General features: G+C 54.0%; 1 protein-coding gene across 1 annotated transcript in view; it reads right to left on the minus strand.

Annotated features, from left to right (window-relative positions):
* Window positions 1-1,374, minus strand: part of PTPRN2 (protein tyrosine phosphatase receptor type N2) — an 800,540-nt gene extending 799,166 nt beyond the window's left edge. The window contains exons 1-2 of the mRNA XM_062190222.1: window positions 1,362-1,374; window positions 1,166-1,279 (exon numbers count right to left, since the gene is read on the minus strand). Of these exons, the coding sequence (XP_062046206.1) occupies window positions 1,166-1,279; window positions 1,362-1,374 (127 nt within the window). The remainder of the gene's footprint in view (window positions 1-1,165; window positions 1,280-1,361) is intronic.
* Window positions 1,375-22,885: the final 21,511 nt, after the last annotated feature.

Consider the following 22,885-nt stretch of genomic DNA (forward strand, 5'->3'; position numbering starts at 1 on the left):
GTTAAGGCCACAGGAGGAGCCACAGCCCCTGTCCACCCTTGGGAGGTCCCAGCTCACCCTGACCTTCCCAGTTCCCACGCACCACTCCTTCTCCAGTGCCTGCCTTGGGGGCTGCAGGCACCAGATGCAAGACAGCATCTGATGGATGCTCCACTGGCTCCAACGATCACAGAAGATACTCTCACAGGGTCTCCCCAAAATTCTACTTCTCTGGGATCAACGGAAGGAAAGCCGCCCCGGTCCAATGACTGGGAGCTAATAACGAACGTGATTCACTATACAGAACTCCCCAGCGCCTCCAACGAGACATCCAGAAGGAGAGACAGAGGAAGTCACGTTTCCCAAACGTGTTGTCAATATGGAGCAACTCAAGAACTTTCTAGAAAGGGCTGTGTGCCTCACATATACATGGAGCCTCAAGTGCAGGGCTCAGGGGTGCTGGTCCCATCCGAGGCCTTGCCCTGCCGGGTGCTGTTTGAAGTGTTGACCGTGACACAGGCAGATCGTACTCCTCCCCCAAGAACTCCAGCCCTGGCCTCTGGCTATGACCACCCAAGCGATCACAAATCGGCCTCTTGCCTTGGAGGAGAGGACCCTTGACCTTATCCTAGTAACCATCATAATAATGCTGGACCTCATGACAGAGCTAACACATAACAGACTATGTACATGAAAACGCACATAAATTATATCAAGTTAAACACACATAACTTTTGGTATGACTTTTTTTAAGCAATATTCTTAGCATCCCTGTGACGTAAACAAGTAGCAGGAATCTCCCACAACAAAACCTTAACAAAAGGTTGCACTGTTGCAAAATCAGGCGGAGAGTGAGCCCCAGCTGAGCCAGTCCTGCTTGTCCTCTTGACCTTGGTCCTCTTATACCAGGCACAGGCCTCTGCTACAGCAGCCGGGAGCATCTCTGGTCTCCTGAGACACTCACGTTCCTCCAAGTCCCGTGTGCACAGCAGCAGACCAGGGACCCTCTAACCCCAGACTGAACAGTGCAGTGGGAACCTTCCATGACCCAGGCTCCCTGGTTACAGACCACTGCCACCAAAGTCAGTCCATGTAAAAAGCCCTTGGACATTTAAGGAGAAGCAAACTCATCATTGAGCATTCGTGCAGGAAGCCACCACGATCCTGGAGCCCACACCCGCCCTACCTGTGCGGGACAGCTTCTGCAAGGTGACCCTCAGGTGCTGCAGAACCACGGGCGACACTTCATAGCGGTATATGTCTATCGCCGGAACCTTCTGGCACCTTCCAAACACTCCATCTGTGAGAAAAGGCAGGTGGCGAAGAGAGAGAACGTGACATTTCAATTTCAGACAGGAGAAAGGTATAACACACATCTTTACCATCTATTTTCATGATGCACCATGGTGAGGCCTTGGAATGCGGCTTTAGAAGGTTATCAAAGAGCCAGGAGAACCTGGAAGCACTTGCAAAGAGGGGAAGGTTTTGTTTGCCCAAAACACCCCGTGCCACGGAAAACACACAATGCGGAAGGGGAGAGAAGAGGAGTCAGGAGCCCCATGTAGTGCGAATGTTTGATTCCACATCCCCACCTCCCCCAGGAGCCCCCCACTTCTCCTCAACCACATTTCACATGGCTGATGTGAACCTTTGCCTCTGTCAAGTCGGTGACATCCAAGGCCACTTTTCCAGGTGAAAAACACAACACCTGGGAAATAGAAATATTAATTCGCAGGAGCCGCGGCGCCTGGGGGCAGCATCCCCCAGGCAGGCGCAGGCCGGGTTCCAGGGTGCTTTCTGACCACAGAAGAGAGGCGCGCGGGAACAATGCGCATTAATGGGGCTAATTCACTGAGCTCTCTCCCGTTTGTCTGAAATGACAGGCTCTGCTCATCCACATGCTTTCAAACCACACCCTCTAATTAATTTAGGCCTAATTAGTCTTTATTCAGCAAATTGTTCACTTTGAGACAAGCTTCCTGGGGTGGGGTGCGTGGTGGGTCGGGGGAGGCTTCCAACATTCAAATCACCTTCTTTGGTTCACACAAAAGACTAATTCAGGGGCTAGTGCTTCACACACAGGGCAGCCATCTGCAGCTTCAGCCGGGGAGGAAGGAAGAAAATGGTTTCTTTTATTGTTCACAACAGTTTCATTGCGCCGTGCGTGCGGCTGAAGGCAGCCATTCAAAGGCAACAAGTTTAATTAGCAGAGACACATTTGCCCAGAGCCAGGCTGCTTCGGGAACTGCCGGGCTGACACCACGTACACACTCACAACAGCCGAGACCGTGTGATTAGCATAAAATCATCTTAAGTAGTGCAAGTATCTCAGGGTTTCTATGGGACTGTACAAAGCCCGGAGAAGCCGGGCGGACGGCGTGCCCAGCTGCTCGGAGCCGGCAGACAAAGGCCGCGGAGAAGTTACACCTTCTGCATGTGCTTTCCTCCTCCCGTGTGAGTGCCGGCCACGGCCACGGCCACGGCCACACAGAGCCGGGAGGGCTCCCAGGGACGACTCCAGGGGAGGATGGGGCGGCCCCCGCCCAGCAGGTAGCTCTGCAGGGACACACAGGGCTGGTTCCCCCGCTCTGTGGTTTCTGTCAAACCTGCAGAAATTTGTGGACCTGCGTGCGTGCCTGTGGGGGGGACTTGAAGGGAAGGAAAACTGCTTAAAACGTATTCAGAACTCGTCCTTCTACTTTACACATGGAAACATCTTTAAAGTAGAACCGGGATATGTAGGAGCTGGATGAAGTATTAAGATGGTTCTACCGCTTTAGGGTACAAATGAGCAGCAAGGCCACAGAGAGCTGAGCGAGAAGACATGGAATCAGGTCCCTGGACTCCAGGCTGGGGTCCTCACCGGTGACCATGGAAGTTGGGACCCTGCACAGCTACACTGTGTGGTAGGAACACGCAACGGGGATCCAGGTACCTGCTCCTGGCTGCAGCACCAGGCCAGCGGCCATGCCCATGTCTGGTCTGAACAGGATGGATGACCCCATGGTGGGTGCAAAGTGGTAGGCTCGTGGCTGGGCAGGACCTATTCATCTGCCCACACACACACACACACACACACCATTCAACTTGGCAGCAAATACAGGAGAAACACATCGATGGTGGTCCAGGTACAGCAGGACCTGTCTCCCCAAAACTCCTGCAGTTGTTCAAACTCAGATGTCGTCATGGTAACGGTGGATGGATTAGGGTGGAGACTTGGTGGGATCTGGGAGGTGGGGCTGGTGGGAGGTCTGGGCCACTAAGGGCATGCCCTCGGAGAGCGGGTCTCCTGAGAGGTTTGATATTGGAGTTCAAGTCCAGTCTGGGTTCTCGCTCCTGCCTGGTTCAATGTATGATCCGTGCCTCCATCCACTAGCCGCCTCCACCAGAAGCCAGGCTGTGGGGCCGCTCGATCTCTCATCTCCAGACTGTCAACTGAAATAAGCTTTTACTCTCCCAAAGCAGCTCCTCTCGGGTATTTTAGTTAAAGGAAGGGAAAGTGGACTGACACATGGGGCTCAGGATGGCCTTCATCAGGACGCTGGCCCCGTCACTCTTTGCATTTCTGTTCTGGAACTTTGAGGGTCAGCTGTCCCTCTACCAAAGCAGAATGGCATCACTCTTTAAATGAGGGTTGTTGCACCCAGTGTCGTAACTATAGTCTCAGAATATCTATTAGATGTTCTTGCAACCTTTTAAACATCCATTTAGATTGCATGTAATACAATGCATAACTTTATACTGTTAAATATTTTTTTAAAAGATTTTATTTATTTGAAAGAGTTACAAAGAGAGGTAGAGACAGAGAGAGAGAGAAAGAGAGCGGTCTTCTATCCAATGGTTCACTCTCCAAGTAGCCACAACAGCCGGAGCTGAGCCAATCCAAAGCCAGGAGCCAGGAGCTTCTTCCAGGTCTCCCACATGGGTGCAGGGGCCCAAGGACTTGAGCCATCCTCTGCTGCTTTCCCAGGCCATAGCAGAGAGCTGGATCAGAAGTGGAGCAGCCAGGACTCAAAACAGTGCCCATATGGGATGCTGGCACTGCAGGCCAGGGCTTTAACCTGCTATGCCACAGCACCAGCCCCTAAGAGTTTAAACTATTTGAAAGTTGGGGTGAAACTAATCCTCAATTCTCTTTGTCCCAATTCTGTATCCATGCTGATGGACAACAAACAAGCACCATCCCAATGCACGTTTAATTTTTTAAGAAGATTTATCTATCTATCTCCATTAAATTATTTATTTGAAAGGCTAAGCAACAGAGAGAGAGAGAGAGAGAGAGAGAGAGAGAGAGAGAGAGAGAGAGGGAGAGGGAGGGAGGGAGGGAGAGAAATATCTTCCATTCACTGGATTGCTTCCCAAACAGCTGCAATAGCCCACATTCAGCTAGACTGAAGCCAGGAGCTTCTTCCAGGTCTCCCACAAGGGTGGCAAAGGCCAGGTACCTGGACCAACTTCCCATGCACATCAGCAGGAAGCTGTATGGGAACCAGAGCTATCAGGACCCATACCAACACTCTGACATGGGACAGCACTGGCATAAGTAGTGGCTTAGCCCGCTGTGCCACGACGCTGTCCCCCAGTGCACTTCTCAATGGACTTCACTTTTCACAACAGTTTAGGTTCACAGCAAGATGGAGAGGAAGACAGGTACAGGGATGAGAATGCCCACATGGGCACTGTGCCTACACAAGCACAGCCTCCCTCACCATCTCCATCCCCACCAGAGTGACCCTGTTGTTAGAATCCATGAACCCACACGGACACATCCCCACCCGAGTCCCACCCGCGTCCATGGCTCCAGGGTTCATCTGGCTGTTGTGTTTTCCGTGGGTTTGGACACCTGCATGATGGCGTGCGTCCATCACTACAGAACCATACAGAGCATCTCCCTGCTCTGCAAGTCCCCTGAGCTCAGCCCATTCATCCCTCCCCAGCCCCGGGGCACTATCAGTCTCCTTATCGTGTCTGTAGTGCTGATATGTATATATATATATATAGAGAGAGAGAGAGAGAGAGAGAGAGAGCCATTGGATACATCATATATATGATGTATCTATTTGAGAGTGTTACAGAGAGAGACACAGAGAGAGAGAATTTCCATTCACATGTTCACTCTCCAAGCAGCTACAATGGCCAGGGCTGAACTAGGCCAACACCAGGAGCCAGGAGCTTCTTCCGGGTCTCCCACATGGGAGCAGGGGCCCAAGCACTTGGGCCATCTTCTGCTGCTTTCCCAGGCGCATCAGCAGGGAGCAGGATTGGAAGTGGAGCAGCCGGGACTCGAACCCACGCCCATATGGAATGCCAGGGTCACAGGCAGCGGCTTTACCTCCTAAGCCACAGCACCAGCCGTGTTGCCTTTCTCACAGTTTGCCACTTTTACAGACCGGCTCCTATCACTTCATAGGCACTGAAGGTGCCTCCCTGTCTCTCCATGGCTTGATAGCACTTTAGCACTAAGTCACAGTCCCCACAAAGACTTCTAAGCAAACAGTAAAGATTACGGGAAAAGACTGGAGGGGGACATTTAAACAGGCAAGCGTGCGGCACAACTGAGTCTCTAGAGATGACGGGGTTAAGGGCGAAGCGTAGCGCAGATTGTAGGAGCCGATGTGAAAGTATCAATGCTTCTCACCACGTAAGACAGTCTGGATTCTAAAACCATCCGAAGAAGTGACACAGCCCGAGTCACTTGGCCAACCAACTGCTTAACCACCCTCGACACTGCCCGGAGCTCCGAGCCCTGGGGAACCACCTCCTGCACACGGCCCTTCCACGACTCCTGTCCCAGTGTCCCCTGTGCACTCACCACCAAGGCTCCACCTGGGACTCAGTCTCGCTCAGCGCCTCCGAGTTGGCCAAGGCTGAGGGTGGGAGAACTCGCCTTCATCCCCAGGGCTGGAGGAGCACCGAGTTTCCAGGCAGGGCAGGCGCTTGGTTGGATTTGAGTTTGAGACAGATCTCTGTATCCAGGAGTGCACAGGGCTCAGGTGGGTGAAAGGGGCAGCCCTGAGCCAGAGCAGGGTGGCAGCCATGATGGCGAGGCCGGGGCAGGTGGAGAGCTGGTAAACCCACAGCTGCGGCAGGCACCAGGCCCTCTCCACCAGGCATTGCGGCTCGGGCACACGGGGCTCTGGGAGACGATTCACAGACTTCCCAAAGCAGCAACAGAAGCTTCGTGCTGCCTTGCCGGGCAGGGCGACAGGGGTCAGGGGGCAGATGGCAGCCCTCCTGCTGACCACCGGGAACCCCCAAGGGGAGGAGCACCCCAGACCTCACTCTGTGAGTTTCAACAGCGACCTCTGGCCCTGGCCATCCGATGGGTGGCCTTACTCAAAGCCTGGTGGACTCGGCTGACCAGGGTGTCCTCCATGACCAGGGGATGGAGAGCAGCCCGCCCACCCCCCTTACGATGCACAGCAGAGTCTGGCTCCCCAGCATACACGAGCACAAGACAGAGAGGACGGTGGAGGGGCTGAGGGGTGGACGGCCATCTCCAAGTCCTGCGTCCAGCATGTTGTTTGAGGAGCAAAAGCTCTGTTCAGAGAGACTTTGATGAGCTTAAAGCAGCAGCATCAGTTGCTTCCATTTGAAAGGGAAAATACTGACCCTTTAGCTGTTGAATTTTTGAAAGGCCATCAAAAACAAAGAGTGCTTGTTTATCTTGCCTATTTGTTTGCTTTAACTAGTGCTTCTTGGAGTATTTCCACGGGCAAAGTCAGTTCCACTCAAAATTGCCACTGTCCCCTGAAACGCTGGCCTCCTCAGGGCCCCAAGGCCTGGCCCGGGTCCAACATCCCAGCCATTTCGGTTCGCCCCTAGTCTGTGGGGCTGCATGTGGCCCCCCGCGCATGCATGTATACTCCTACATATGTATACAAATGCACACATTCACACGCACGTGTTTGGCACACTCACACGCACGCCCACCCACAAACACACATGCAAATTCCACATGGACCAAGCCACTCCTCACCCCCACATGCTCCCCTGTGAGTGGCACTGAGAGTCCCTGGAGGGCCTCAGCCCTGGCTCCAGCCTGGCTACCCTTCCCACAGCGTCGTCGGGTGCAATGCCTTGCAGCTAGTGTGGGTGAAAGAGACCCTCGTGCTTCACTGCTGATTTCCCAGGTGCCTGAAAGAACACGGAGATGTTCAGCCCCAACAGCCAGACGGCTCCTCTCTTGCAACCTCACCTTGACTCAGCAGTTCTCGCCTCCTGACAGATGACCCAGCTGGACCTCAACGAGTGGCCTGCGTCCTGGTGACCCAAGCTCTCCCCATCCCTGCTTCCTCTGCTTCAGCTTGGGGGCTGGCTTCCTCCCAGCACCTCATTCCTAGCTCCAGGCATGGAGCAGTGCACCTGTGCTCTGGGGAGGGGACGGGGGCTCTGCTGAAATGCTGACTGTGCATGTTCAGTGGCTGCCCACCAGCCAGGACTCTCAGAAAACAGCCCCGAGTCATCAAGCCGGAATACTTGAAAGCTGTGGACTGAAGGAGCCGGCTTCAGCCCCTCACGAGCGACGGGTGTGTGCCAGGGTTCACTTAGCTGAGATGCCCAGGCTCGTCTTACAAACCTCCTAAGAGCAGAGTGCGCATTTGGCCTGGAAGTTAAGGTGCTGCTTGCAACACCCACGTCCCATGAGTATCTGGGTTCAAGCCCTGGCTCTGCCCTCAACTCCACTTCCTGCTAATGTGCTCTTTAGGAAACAGCAGGGGATGGCTGAAGTGCATCCTGGGTCCCTGCCACCTACGTGGGAGACTTGAACTGAGCTCCTAGCTTCAGCCTGGCCCAGCCCCCAGTCACTGTGGCATCTGAAGAATGAACCAGTAGGTGAGACCTGGCTCTCTCTCTGGCTCTCAAATAAATATTTTTTTTAAAAAAAAGATACCCTAAGATAACAGCCTATGGAATCTAATTGTGCACCTGATGGGAAACATCACCATGGGAATGCACAGAAGAGCCCGCAGACTCTAGGGCCAGCACATCTCCTCCCACCCCACCCCAGTGTGAACACAGCTGACCAGCGAGTGGCCTCCCTGCCCTTGATGGGAGCAGTCTTTCTGGATCGGGCATGGTCTTATGGCAGTAAACCACTGTTTTCTTAGCATCAGTAATATTTTTTTTTATTTTATGGAATAATTTTTTTTTATTTAATGAATATAAATTTCCAAAGTACAGCTTATGGATTACAATGGCTATTTGTATCTTCTTTTCTGCTTTTCCTATTTTTATTTATTAGAGACCTTTTTTATATTTCTTCCTTATCTCTTTAGGGAGACAGACGACATCTTTGGGAATTAATAAATACAGGATGATCGCCTGATTTGGTATTTCAAAACGGTGTAATTAACTTAGGGCACTGAAATGATCACCAATGCACATACTTGTTCAGTTTATTTGGGTAAAAAAAAATATGCACATAGAAATGTATTATCCTCGCTCCCTCGACACCATGGTAGGAAAACAGTTATTGACTTGTGAGCGGGAAGAGACAGAACAGGTGCCACAATTATTAAGTCTCTGAAAATGAGGGTGCACCAGAGGTTGAATTAAAATAATCACAGAGCAGGAAAGAAACACGCTAAATCACCCCAGGTCCAGAACTCCTGGCAAGAGTGCGAATGAGCGGCGTTCGGGAAGCCAGGGGAGGGACCCAGCACCACGCGATGATGGCCTGTGCCATCATTCGGGTTTGCAAAACACTGTATGCAGTAGACAGCAAATGTATTCATTCCATGGTGAAGCTGCCGGCTGACCCACACAGATAAAAGGAGCCTGGGGGTCTGTCTTAAGGCAGTGCGCCGGGAACTGCAGGGGAGCCCTGGGCCGCAACGGGGCCTCCCAGGATGCACTGAGAGGCAACTCAGCTCCTGGAAGCTACAGCCCTCCGAGCTCAGAGGCTCACTTCTCAGGGAAAACACGGTGTCCACTCAGAGCCGCGCTGTGCATCCGTCAGCCCGGGCAGGGCATCTGCCTCCGGTGACAACTGCTCCATGCTGGATTTTTTTTTTTAAACTGGTCTATCATTTACTCCCTCCCTCAATCCAACTTGGTCACCCAGATGCCAGCGAGGATGAAGCAGCAACAGTGGCCCCTGGTGGCCACAGCCCTGTAGTGCCAGATTCTTCATCCAAAAGGTTGCAGAGAGCTCTGGTTCTCTCTCAGCCTGGTGGACAGGAGATGCCCTGTACAGGAGGCCCAGGAGCCAACGGGGCTAGCCCTCAGTCTGAGCTGTGATGTGGCCATCAAGGGATGGGTCACTGCTGCCCAGAGCAGACACACACACACACGTGCACAGACACACCAGGACCCACACAGATATTCACAACGCGTGCACATACCCAAACCCACATATGCACACTCCCACACGTGCGGGCTCACCCACACACAGATGCCCTCAAACACACGCATGCCTGCACACGCAGTCACAGCCACACATGGACAGTCACATGTGCATACACACTCACACACATATTCATACCACACACTAAGAAGAATCAGCACAAGCCTTCTGGAAATTTCTCCCGCATTGTAGGCTTGCAGACGTCCCCCATGGCTGGGGTCTGTGCACCCTGACCAAGCCTTGTCCAGACGGGGCTCATGCTGCATGCCTGCTGGCTGGGCAGGGATGGGCCGTGCCCTGCCTCTCCCACACTGCACACCCTGCCGTCAGCTCCTGGAAGACACAGAAGCCCCCCCGTGAAGGGCTGCAGAGCGATCCAGAGTCCATGGCTCTGCAGGGCAGGCCTGTCGCTGTGGAGGGGCAGTTCTGGGAGGGCGCAGGGAGGGCGCCAGGCAGCCCTCTCCTCCCATCAGTCCCCTGCCAGGCCTGAGCCAGTGGCTCACTGACAGACACACTGCCTGCTACAGTGGAGTCAGGTCCTGCTGGCAAAGGCAGCTCCTGCCCCCAGCAGATCTCCTCTCTGCCCTCACCCCCCAACAACGCTGGAAGCAGCAGTGACCAAGCCAGAGTCTGGTCCAGGCCCACAGATCTCACTGGCAAGGTCAGTGCCCAAGCCGAGGGTACCCCATCTCTAGAGTTAGTGACCAGGGCTAGCGACCCTCACCTGCAGGGTCTGTGCCCAGCCCCAGCGACCCCATATGTCCGATCAGCAGCCAGGCCTCTTGCAGGGAGGGTATAAATCTACGTTTGGATCTGGAAGTCCCAGTGGCCCTGGGAAGCTGGGCCGACTCCACTGCTCCCTTCTTGCAAGAAGTCAGCAGCAGGTGGCCAGCGGCTCCCTGAACCAGCTGAGTTCATCCTCACGAGAGCCCTAAGTGGTATAAACCATCAGGGTCCCTTTTGTCCTGCCAAGAAAAGCAGGGCCCAGAGAGGTTGTGTGTCCTGCTCGAGGTCACACAGCCAACAGCAGGCTGGCCTTGGAGTCCAGCCTCCTCACTGACGTGCGACTAATAATTAACACCCAGTGAGACGGTCACGGAAGCGAAGTCCCGTGTTCCAGACTGCAAATAGTTCCAGGACCTTCATCGTCACGATTACTTGAGCTTCAATCCAGGAAAAAGAAGTTACTCAGGGGCTTGCAGGGGGAATAAGATGGGAAAGATGGACAGAGCCTGGTTCTCCTCAGCCAGCGTCTACCAGTGACCGGGTCTGAACACACTTCTGCACCAGAACGAGCCATGTGCCCTGCTGCAGGAGCCCTACAGAGAGAGAGCCCTACCACGTGTGTCCCAGAAACAGGCAGTGGCCCAGGCCTCCCATGTTCCCCCAGCCCTGCAGGTGGCCACGCGGTGGGAACCTCCCAGAAGAGGTAGTACCATGAGATAGAAGGGCTGAGGCCCCGCACAGGCATACTGGGTGCTTGGGCTACTTTGTGCAGCCCCAAGCTTGGCCTGCCCGCACAGGGGTCTCAGTGCTGGGCGCTTCCCCTTCGGCTGCCCAGGATGGATGCTGCTGGCCACGATCTGCAGGTGCACACATCTGTGGGTGCCCAGAAGTACCTACACACGTGAAACAGCATGGCCACCGTGGAAAATGGTGGCAGTTCCTCAAAAGGTTCAACCCAGGGCTGCCACGTGGTTCAGTGGTCCCACTGCTGGTATATACACAAAAGAACTAGAAGCAGGGGTTTGAACAGACGCTCACGCACTCCCGTTCACGGCACCTCTGAGTGTTGCTGCTGCCGCTCCTGCCATCAAATGCACAATGAAGCACATGCAACAGGCTTTGGTGGAGGCCAAAGGCTGCACTTCCAGTCACCAGACCAAGTTCAAGTTCAGCTCATTTCAGACCAGTGAACACAACCTCACCCCACGCACCCCAAATCCAGAAGCTCACATTCAGAGCAGGACAGCCCCTCTCTTACATCTCAGCCTGATGTAGGGGACCCCCACCCCAGCACCTTCCAGACACACAAATGTGCCCTCTGCCCCAACCCTGCCAGAGCCAGCATCCGGGTTGTTGGTGCAGCCATGACAATGGGTAGCAAAGGGCAGGGCCTTGGCTTCAGGGACCCAAGACCACACAGGGAGGCAACACTCAGGCAACTCCCCACCTGCACAAAAGCCCCCAGCACAGCCCAGGTTGGAGAGGGAGCTGGCATGCCGGGTACGGCACTGGGCAGAGCCACCATCAGCACTTTTGCTCCAGCACGAAACAGACATGAGGCTGTCTGATGCGTAAGCCCCAACAACGTGTGACTCCCCAGGCAACACGGCTTGCTTTTGCAGTTATTAAGAGAATGCTGGCAACGCCCAGCACTGGGTTTTGAGCGTGCAATTCTAGCACCCGGAATGCGATGTAAGAAATGCTGGGGTTTGGGCAGAAATGCCACACATGGATTTGGAAAGGCATACAAACACGGAACTCCAGACCCTTTCATCTCATAGGTAAAAACCCCGCTGCGTCCAGGCCACCCTCACTGACAGAAGCCTGCTCCCAGCCCCAGCTCGGAACAAGAGGCGCCCTCCGCACCAGCAGACGTTAAGGAGGTACTCCGGCCTAGCAGCCCATCTCCCAGCCAGGGTTCTGTAATGTGGGGTTCCCATGAGCTATTGGGGCCACAAGGACGTCTTCAGGGAGGCTGGTTCTTCATAAGAGACCCTGGGCGATTTCACGAGAAGCCAGGGCTGGCAGCCTAGGGGGCTCGAGGTTTGGAGGAAGAAGGAACGAAACGAGGCCGGAGTGGCTGGGGGAGAAACGGAGGCAGTAGGGCCCGCACTAGACTTACCTATGGGGCTTCCGGTGTCCCCTGGAGAAGCCCAACCCTGCTCTTCCAGGGCCACCCCTCCCCTGTCGTGGGGGGTCCCAGGACAGCTGTCCATCCTGGGGCCTGCTCCCGTGCAGCAGGGACCTGGCACAGCAAGCACCCCACTGCTGCCCAGTGACGTCAGGAGGCACCCAGGATTCTCTGCAAACCACAGCCCTGCCCTGATGCCGCTCTCTCTCACGCAATGGGCTGCTAAGCAGAAGCATGGTGGCCCAGCATGCCTCTGAACACGGCCTGGAGGGTCCGAGAAAGCCAGAGACAAAGTATCCCGCCAGGGGGGCGCAGCTAAGAACCGGCCAAGCCAGATCAGAACCTCCTAAGAAATCCCACCCGACTCTGGTCTCCTTCGGTGTCTTGCAGTCCTGACCAAGGCCAGCTTCCAGCACCGGGGCCCCTTGCCTCAGTGTCACACGTGAGGTCCTGGTGACAGCGGCAGGCCTGAATCCTGGCTACACCACCCTAAGGTTTGACACTGCAATCCCCAGGGGCTCTCCCACCCTGACAAGGTGAAAGGTCACTGGATGGTGACCACACCTGACTCATCCCATTTCCTGTCCCCAAGCCCACTGCACAGGGTCCCCATCCCTCTCCCTTGTGCAGCCCACCTGGCTTCCTTGTCACCTGAACGTGTGACTGCGTTCGTTCCCAGGTGTGTCCACAGCAGACAGGGAGCTACGATAAAGCACCCACCCCTAACCCACGGTTGGTGGGAATGTATCTCCCATATGACCCAGCCATCCCACTCCTGGGAGTGTACCCGAGCGAAACGAAGTCAGCCTATGAACAAGTGAGCTGTGCCTCTGTGTGTATTCACAATAGCTAAGATGTGGAATCAACCCAGATGCCCACCAACTGACGACTGGATAAAGAACATGTGGTGTCTATACACATGGAATACGACCCAGCTGTCAAAAAGAATGGCATTCTGTCGTTTGCAACAAGCTGGAAACCGTTATACTTAGTGAAATAGGCCAGTCCCCAAAAGACAAACACCATATGTTTTCCCTGATCTGGGGTAACTAAAACCAAAAATGTAACGTACAGGAATGAGATCGACATTTGAGCTTCCATGATCGTTTGCAGCCCCTGACCCTACCTTTGAGGTTTTTTTCTTCTATTTGTTGAATTCTTTACTCAGGGGAGGGTTAAGCTTATGATTACAAAATAAACTGAACGTATGTCATTGTGAAAATTAAAAGAACATGAAGGGAAGGAGGAGGAGGGGTAGGGTGGGAAGTATCTCCAAGCTCCCAGAGCTGTATACATGGAATACATGGAACCTGCTTACATTATGTAAATTTAAAAATTGAAAAAAAATTAAATAGAAGTTATCGTCTTGAAAGTATTGATGAATATATTAGCAAGTTATAATGAATAATAAATTAATAAAAAACAAACAAGCCTTTACTATCCACATATAATTGTTAATAAAACTTTTCTGGGACTAGCGCTGTGGGGTAGTGGGTAATGCCACTGTCTGCAGTGTCGGCATCCCATATGAGTGGCAGTTCAAGTCCCAGCTGCTCCACTTCCAATCCAGCTCTCTGCTGGGCCTGGGAAAGCAGTGGAGGATGGCCCAAGTCCTTGGGCCCCTGCACCTGCAAGAGAGACCGGAAGAAGCTCTTGGCTTCAGATAAGCTCAGCTCTGGTCCTTGCAGTCATTTGGGGAGTGAAAACCTCTCTCTCTCTCTCTCTCTCTCTCTCTCTCTCTCCCCTTCTGTCTCTCTCTAACTCTGCCTTTCAAAATAAATACATAAATCTTTTTAAAAAAAACTTTTCTGAATCAAAACTGTTGGCCACATATTATTTTTAAACAAATATTTACTTACTTTAGGTGACTACATACAATTTTTGAAACTGGAAGCTTTTTTTTTTGACAGGCAGAGTGGACAGTGAGAGAGAGAGACAGAGAGAAAGGTCTTCCTTCCGTTGGTTCACCCTCCAATGGCCGCTGCGGCCGGGGCACCGCGCTGATCCGAAGGCAGGAGCCAGGTGCTTCTCCTGGTCTCCCATGGGGTGCAGGGCCCAAGCACTTGGGCCATCCTCCACTTCACTCCCTGGCCACAGCAGAGAGCTGGCCTGGAAGAGGGGCAACCGGGACAGGATCGGTGCCCCGACCGGAACTAGAACCCGGTGTGCCGGCGCCGCAAGGTGGAGGATTAGCCTAGTGAGCCGCGGCGCCGGCTGTAACTGGAAGCTTTTGCTATGCTAGTATTTTCAATAAAATACATTAACAGAAAAAAACAAAGAGCGCCACCTCCTTCCTGCACAACAGACACTCAGCAAAGGCGGGGCTGACCTCTGTCTGCCCTGAAAGACCCCAGGTCTCTGGGGCACGGTGGGGGTGCTGGCGGGGAGGAGGGTCAAGAGAGACTCTGGCCCCACGCACTGGGTCAGTTCCTGGGGAGCCACGGAGAAGCGCAGGGGGCGGCTGCCTCCCTCTGCTGGGATCAGCCTCCAACAGGACGGGATGTCCCCCTCTTTATTTTGAGATTTATTTATCTGAAAGGCAGAGCCAGTGAGGGAGTGAGGGGGAGAAAGAGAGAGAGAGAGAGAGAGTGAGAGAGAGAGAGAGTGAGAGAGAGAGAGAGTGAGAGAGAGTGAGAGAGAGAGAGAGAGAGAGAGAGAATCTTCCATCTGCTGATTCAGCTCCAGCCATTGTGGCCAATTGGGGAGTGAACCAGCAGATGGAAGACCTCTCTCTCTCTCTCTCTCTCTCTCTCTCTCTCTCTCTCTCTGCTTCTCCTTTACTCCCCAAATGGCAGCAACAGCCGGGGCTGGGCCAGATCTGAGCCCAGAGCCAGGAGCTTCCTCCAGCTCTCCCATACGGGTGCAGGGGCCCAAAACCTTGGGCCATCTTCTACTGCTTTCCCAGGCACATCAGCTGGGAGCTGGATTGGAAGTAGAGCAACCAGGACTCAAACCAGCACCCATATGGGATGCTGGCACCAGACAGTGGCTTTACCCACTACGCCACAACACTGGCCTCAGGCTGCCCCTTTCCAAGCACCCAGCAAGGGAGGGAGATTTGGGAATAAAAACACAAAAAGAGCAGCTTCTGCCCTGACTCCACCCCGCCCATCAGCCTCTCTCCAGCTCCCACGCAGGCAGCTGGCACTAAAGAGTGACCATGCCTCTCAGAGCACCGCTGACCATCGCCGCCTCATCTGCCTCCCAGGGCCACCCAGGAGGCCGGCTGCATGGGGCACAGGACCAGCCCCGTGACCACCTGACCTGCAGTCCACCACCATCAGTCCCTCACAGAAGCCCGGCCAGTGCCTCACTCACACTACACGGGGGCCTGCAGGATGAGGGAACAGGCACGAAACTAAGTAGCTGGATTTGGGGTAGCAACGAAATGCACATGGCAGGGAAAAAAAAAAAACCTGATTTTCTGAAAAGTGAAAAAATAAATTAAAAAAAAAAAAATCTTGGCATACAATTCATACGCTGGTTCCCCCACCATGAACTCCCAACCAACCCATGAGTCCCTGCGGAGAATAACTGGACCACATCCAAGCCGGCTTCCAGGCCCTACCATGGTCCCATTAAAATGGTGACACTTTGGGGACGCTGTCACTGTCCCACGTTCTGTGGGCATGTGTGCACACACACACACACACACACACCTGGCTCTTAGGAACACACTGAGCAACCGCCCAGAGGGCCGCTGGCGGGAGGGTTAGTGTAGGGGTGGGGGTGCAGGGGCTCACTGAGCAGCCCCCCTCCCGAGGCTGGGGAAGGCCAGAGCCTCACTTTCAGGAGTGTGTGTCCCCGCTTAGCCCTCTCTCCCCAGCACCCGCCGACGACAGCCTGTACATCCATGTCCGGTGCTCCGTGCTGGGCCACAGGTGTCTGGGGCGGCAGCCATGGGCTCTACTTGTTTTCCCTCATGCCGGTGCAGTCACTCGAACCCACTGTCCCATGAGAGGCATTTTAAGGAACCGGAAGACAGTACAGGCATTTTAGCTCCCAGGTTTCTCAGTGCTGGCTAGGAGTGAAGTAGCAGAAGGGGTCAGTCTTTCTGCAGGGCCGGAGGGGATAAATCGACAGGATTCCCACATGAACCCGGCCCTGGTGTAGTCTCCCTCGCTGGTCCCTCCAAGGCCAGCTGGCCCACTCCTGGGGACAGGCGTGTCAGAGTCCACGGAGAAAGCCTTTTCACTAGCAGTGGGTTAGACTCAGGCAGCCTAAGTCCACAGGCCCACACAGAGAAAAGGCACGGCCACCCGGGAGCAAGACCACACGAGCACTTCTCGGATCCCGGCGTTGGCTGTGATGTGTTTTCCAGAAATATCTGAATGGCTCTTACAACAGCTCCCTCTCCCTCCCAGGATAACCACTGTGCCCCAAAGAGCGTGAGGCTGGGCGGGAGCATTTGAACTTCTGATCGACCCCTGATGAGGAGGTCTGGCAGCCGAGGTGCTGGGAGCAGCCGCGGGGAGAAGGTTCCAGGCTCAGTGCTTTTCAGAGAGGAGTGATTGGGAGAGGCTTCTAGGGGTCATCTTGAGTACAATATTGATTGGCAAAAACGCATCACACCTGAGCCTCCAAGCTCCTGGCCCATTCTCTGCATGGAAAACACTGTCTTATTATCATCAACCATGGCTTTGAGTCACTTGAATCTGAATGTTTGAGGCACGAGCAGTAATAGATTTTCAAATGGGGACATTAACCTTTCGGAGCTGCAGCCGGCTGCTCTGTCCCGAAACACAGGGCTGCCGCCGGGCACCCACTGTACTCGCAACGCTCTGGGTGCCAACAGGCCACACGCCTTCCTCTGCCAGTCCCCTAACAGCAGGTCGACGGGCCTCACGCTCTTATTAGTGACAATAATCCGTCTTTACTGACAGATGAAGAGAACGGCAGCCTGTCATTTATTCAAGTCCTGTGGTTTTCCAGGCGACAAAACTGAAGTCCAGAGAGACTGAGTGGCCCGCCCTGGTCCTGCTGGGGTCGGGGAGGGGGTGGGGGTGCATCTCCCACCCCCATCACACTGCCTGACCACTGTGTGCAGCCGGCCTCACTCTCGGTCCTGGTAGGACACCCCAGTGTCTGTTTTCCTTTAATAGAAAACAACAGAACAAAGTCAGAAGGCAGCACGTGGCTTCGAGCTGCATAAACAAGTCCTTAGAACGTGTTGATTGGACACTGCTCACTTTGCCAAGTGCAGTATCGAGGCTACAGCTCAAAGCTTCTTACGCTTGCGTGAGACCACATTTTCCAGACACGTCTCAAGCCGTCGGCTGTCTCTGAGTTCTACTACAGACAGCACAGAGCAACACCATCATACGGGGCACAGGAAGGCAACTTCCGGTCCCAGCCGTGCCACCAGCCTGCTGCGCACCTCGCTCTCCTAAAATAGGACCACTGAATCAGACACTCTTTAAGATCCCTTTTTTCCAAAGATTTATTTATTTTATTTGAAAGGCAGTTCCAGGGTGTGGTGAAGGGGGAAGCTTCCATCCGTTGGTTCAACTGTGCAATGGCCAAGGCTGGGCCAAGCCAAAGCCAAGAAAGAGCCAGGAACTCCATCCAGGTCTCCCACATGAGTGGCAGGGGCGCAAGCACGGGGCCACCTTCTGCTGCCCTCCCAGGTGCACGAGCAGGGAGCTGGATGGGAAGTGGAGCAGCTGGGACTGGAAGTAGTGCTCTAAGGGGATGCCGATGTCACAGACAACGGCTTGCCCGCCTGCACCATCACGCCAGCCTCTCTAAGAGCCTCTCTAATCAAAGGCTCTGTGTTTGTGTAAAAACAGCTGGGACACAAAATAACTTGTAAACCGGTTTTTCTGAGCTGCAAGACCTCCTTCATGCCATTCTTGGGCATCCGCAGCCAGGTCCTTGTGGGGCTCCCTCCTCGCAGGGGCTCGCGCTGTATCCACTTGGGTCCAAACACGGAGCTGAAGAAAATCAGCAGATGGTGCTGGGCTGAGCTGACCATGGCCAAGAACGGTGGGAGCAGAAGCAGCAGGGGCACAGTGGACTCTCCAGGAGCAGGACCCTCAAGCTCCCCGGCGCTGCAGAGCCATACGAGCCGCATCCAAAACCCAATATCCACTTGGGACTCCTGCCTCGCTTATCTGAGCGCCGGGTTCCAGCCCTGGCTCTGCTCCCAATCCCAGCTTCTTGCTAATGCGCGCCGTGGGAGGTGGCAGGCGATGGCTCAAGTAGTTGGGTTCCTGCCACCCAACATGGGAAACTCAGCTGGAGTTCTCTGCTCCTGGCTTCAGCCTGGCTCGGCCCTGGATACTGCAGGCATTTGGGGACTGAACTAGCAGACAGGAGATGCCTCTGCCTTTGTCTCTCTGCTGTTTGAAAACAAAACAACACGCATGCCCTAGATGACAGCGGAGGCCACAGGACTGACACACGCGGGAGCAGAAATCAGCTCACCGGGAGTGCCGAAACCTCCACGCAGCACTCAGACCGTCCACTCGTGCCCACGGCTTACACAGCAGGCTGGTCACTATGACCAGCCGAGGCCTCATCCTCACGGGGACTCAGGATGGAGCTCCAAATCCAATCTCTTTCTTATCACGGAAAATCGAACGTTCCTCCGTGCTGAGCTGGCACACTCGGGAAAACCAATGGACGCTGTCTTGGTTCGGAGATGACTCACAAATGCCAACGTAAAGACTCACGTTTTGAACATGCAGGCGATACGATCGGGTCATCCCTGTTGATGAAAATCCCCCCAGGTTCTAAAATAACCAGTCACTCGCGTCCTTGCCCAATACAGTGTGCGAAATTTTTTTATTATTTATAAAACTCCACTCAATCCATTGTTTTCCCCTATATTCCTCTATTCCAGTTGCTTCATTAACCTTGTGTGGAACATTTGTTTCTTTTTCCTTTCTCTGTATTTCAAATGCATATGTCTTGGGGCCAGCGCTGTGGCACAGCAGGTTAACGCCCTGGCCTGAAGCGCCAGCATCCCATATGGGCACTGGTTCTAGTCCCGGCTGCTCCACTTCCAATCCAGCTCTCTGCTGTGGCCTGGGAAGGCAGTGGAGGATGGCTCAGGTGTTTGGGCCCCTGCTCCTGTGTGGGAGACCTGGAGGAAGCACCAGGCTCCTGACTTCGGATCGGCGCAGTTCTGGCCATTGCGACCAATTGGGGAGTGAGGCATCAGATGGAAGACCTCTCTCTCTCTGTCTTTTTCTCTCTCTCTCTGCCTCTCCTCTCTCTGTGTAACTCTGACTTTCAAATAAATAAATAAATCTTTAGAAAAAAAATGCATATGTCTTGTGGCTTATGTCTTTACTTAATAGGTTTTTTTTTTTGGGGGGGGGGAGATAAACATAATAAAAGCTGTTAACAGACCCAAAGGCACCAGGGTTGCCATCCATGGCACAGTGCTAAGCATATAGTAGATGCTCAACACACATGCTTTTTGAGTAAATGAATTCAATGTAAATGAATTACTACCCGGATTCAGGACGTGTGCCATCTTCCAGGGGCAGGGCTGAGAGCTGCACATGACAAAAATGCCAAGATAACGGGGCAGAGCTTATCTCTATTTTTCCCTTGAGGATCCAGAGAGCAAATAACAACAGCAACGTGGAAACTGATGAAGGAGAGTAGAAACGCTCTCTAAAAAAATAAAAACAAACAACAAACAATCTTCTGCTCGCATTCCCTTTGGGGAAATCCATGAATAATGTGTCTGTACACCTGCCGACCTCATCATGGTCACCACTGGAAGACTGAGGGGGCGCCAGGGCCAGGGAGTCCCGCTGGTTCTGCGGCTGATCAGCTGTGTGACTTTCTCTGGCTGCTTGGCCTCTCTGGACTTCAGGGTTTATCTCCCTGCAGATACCAGAGTGGAGCAACAGTGCCCTGCACATCTCCTCCAGTGCTGAGATTGTGTGGTCCTGTACAAGCAACCAAAGATGGCAACCAGGACTGAAAAGGAACAGAGGAGCAGAAGGAACAAGTGAATGGAGGCTGGCACGAGGGCAGCTCCCAGACCCAGCACCCAGGAACGGGGACCACCTAGCTCCCCTGCAGCTCACTCATGCACCAGCCGAGCTCCATGGGGGAAAAGAATCCAAAGTAGGAGATGAAGGGAACAGACATGAGCCCAGCAGGGGGTGCTGTTTGTGTGGGCTGCTGACCCAAGGGCCCCGCCCCAAAAGGTGAGGGCTGGGATCCATCACCCTTGGTTGATTTGATTCCTCATGGAGGTGACGAGAAGCTTATCGTCAGCGGGAGGGGATGGCCACACCCCGGCGGGCTGGCTTCACTTATCCTGGGGCAGGAGCCTGGATGAGGACAGGGGACCAGCCCAAGGATGCTCAGGTCCACCCCCACGGCTGAGAGTGGCACTCCCCGCGCGGCCGCAGCAGCGTGAAACCCAGAGAAAAGCCATTATCTGCACCGGCGAATCTCTCCAGGCAGCAGCCGCAGGGCTGTTTCCAAGAAACCGAGTGGCTGCTCTTATCAGGCCCCTGAAGTCCCCTGGCCTATTCAGACAAGAACAGAAGGGCCTGACATGTGGGCTGTGAGCGGCGTGAGATGAAAATGGCATATTATGTGGGTGAGGGGAGAACCTGCTAGCCCTCACCTTATCTGGACAGTGGCCGTTACTCAACAGGCAGCCACCCATCACTACTTATTCCACCAACGGAAGTGTTCCGGGCCCCTCTTCCAGAGGGAGGGAGGGGACTGGCTCACAGCCCAGCTCACTGCCCTCCCCTCTTCTCTCCTCCCCTCTCTGACAACTGCCCCCCACCACTGCCTTGAAACACTAGGTAGCCCAGAATCATGGGTCCCACTTTCTGAGTTACCCAAATCTGCAGCCTCAGATCAAGGGAGGTGGGACTAGAGCCGGCCGCACAGCATCCAGGCTAGGGGTGCACCTGCTTCCAGCATCACCCTCAGGAGGATGCCTCAAACCCCCTTGTGGACAGACCTGGGTCTGCTCCCTTGTCCACTCACTCTGGGTTCTGTTCTTAAGCTCATGGGAGGGAAACGCAGGAGAGGAGTGGCCAGGAAGCTCACCCTGCCACAGGGTATCACTTTTCCTGTGAATTCAGCCTTGAACTCACACCCATCCTCAGCAGGGCAGGCTGGGGAGGGTTGAAGGCAGCCCCCTACCCTCTGGCCTCCAGAGACAAGGCAGAAGGCTGAGCTGTGTCTTTGCTTCTTCCTGGAAGATCCCCAGACCCAAGGACCAAGGGTTCCAGGTTCCTGTTTAGACGCACACCGTGAGACTGCCAGTTGCCCACCCAAGAACAGGGGTGGAACAGCCCCAAAAGCCAGACCTTCCCAGCAGGAGCCCGGCCACCTGTACAGTGCCATGGGCACGGCTCCGGGCCTCTGCCTCTGAACCCTTAAGCCCCTCTGTTCTCGTGTGTACTCTCACAATCAGCTGCATGGGCTTGGCCGTGATGCCCTGGGCTGTACACCATGCCATCCACCAGGACACGTGGATCCAGAAACACCCTGGGCTGCCCTGGCTTGGCTGCTCCTTGTCTGTTTCTTCGGTGCGCATGCACCCACCATGGGGAGACGTGGGGAGAACTGGGGACACTGCTCCCCTGTTTCTTCATTTCTACCCCCATGTCCACCAGGGTGGATCCAGCGGTCGGGGTCTCCATGGGACCCTTCATTCCTCCCTTGAGACTGACTCCCTGTGGGTGCCTGTTTGCCCTTAGCATCACTCTCAGTTCCGGAAGGGGCCCAGGGAGCATTGCATAGTGTGTCTGCTAGGAGGAAGACAGAGGGTTCTTCATCGTCACAGCCCAGACGTCACCATGCTGTGGCCCTGGAAATGGTTCACAGAAGTTATGAAAACCGGAAGTAAGGACTCAAAGGGGACATCTGCCCGCCACGGTTCACAGCACACTCTTCCCGACAGCCAACAGGTGGAACCAACCAAAGTGTCCATGACAGATGAATGGACAGAGAACACCCAACCCATCCCTGGAATGGAGTATTACTCCACGTCAAAAGGGAAGGAAATCCCAGCTCTTGCCGACTGAAATAAGGCAGTCACAGAGCACAGCTGTATAATCCCACTGATCTGAGGTCCCAGTTGGAGACCAGGGGCTGGGGGAGGAGAAACGGAACAGAGTTCCAGTGTGGGAAGGTGGAAAAGTTCTGGACTCGGATGGTGGTGATGGATACACAACGAGCTGAACGGGCTTTAAGCCCCACGGACCTCAATGCTTCCACAGTGGCTAAGATGGGCAATTTTGGGTCATCCATATTTCACCATAATTTTTTTTTAAAGTTTACCAAATGAATGAGGAGCTGAATGGAAGAGATGTCATCAATACTTTAAGGAATCTGGGATTTCAAATTCAGGCTAAGTACAGAATAAAAGTGTTGGTCTACAGCAGTCCCAACCCCAGAGCCGGGACCAGCGAGCACTACTGGCTACGACCAGCAAGGCTTTGTTCCAGACTGGCCACATGACCCACTGTTGCTCCTGAAAGATTCCACACAAACCAGCAGTTATCAGAATTCATCACTTAAGTGTGAAAATATCTTGGCTTCTGATTTGGGTGAGATCCCGTTCTAAGGTATAGAGACTGCTCCTTCAAGTAGATGTAAAACAAACACACTTCATTTGGAATCACACTGACAGACAGCTTTCTAAGGCAACAGACAATAACCAAAGGAAACACCACCCTCACTTCCCCAGCCAGAGACAACTCAAC

Source organism: Lepus europaeus, chromosome 5, assembly GCF_033115175.1.
Source record: "Lepus europaeus isolate LE1 chromosome 5, mLepTim1.pri, whole genome shotgun sequence".
NCBI classification, from domain to species: domain Eukaryota; kingdom Metazoa; phylum Chordata; class Mammalia; order Lagomorpha; family Leporidae; genus Lepus; species Lepus europaeus.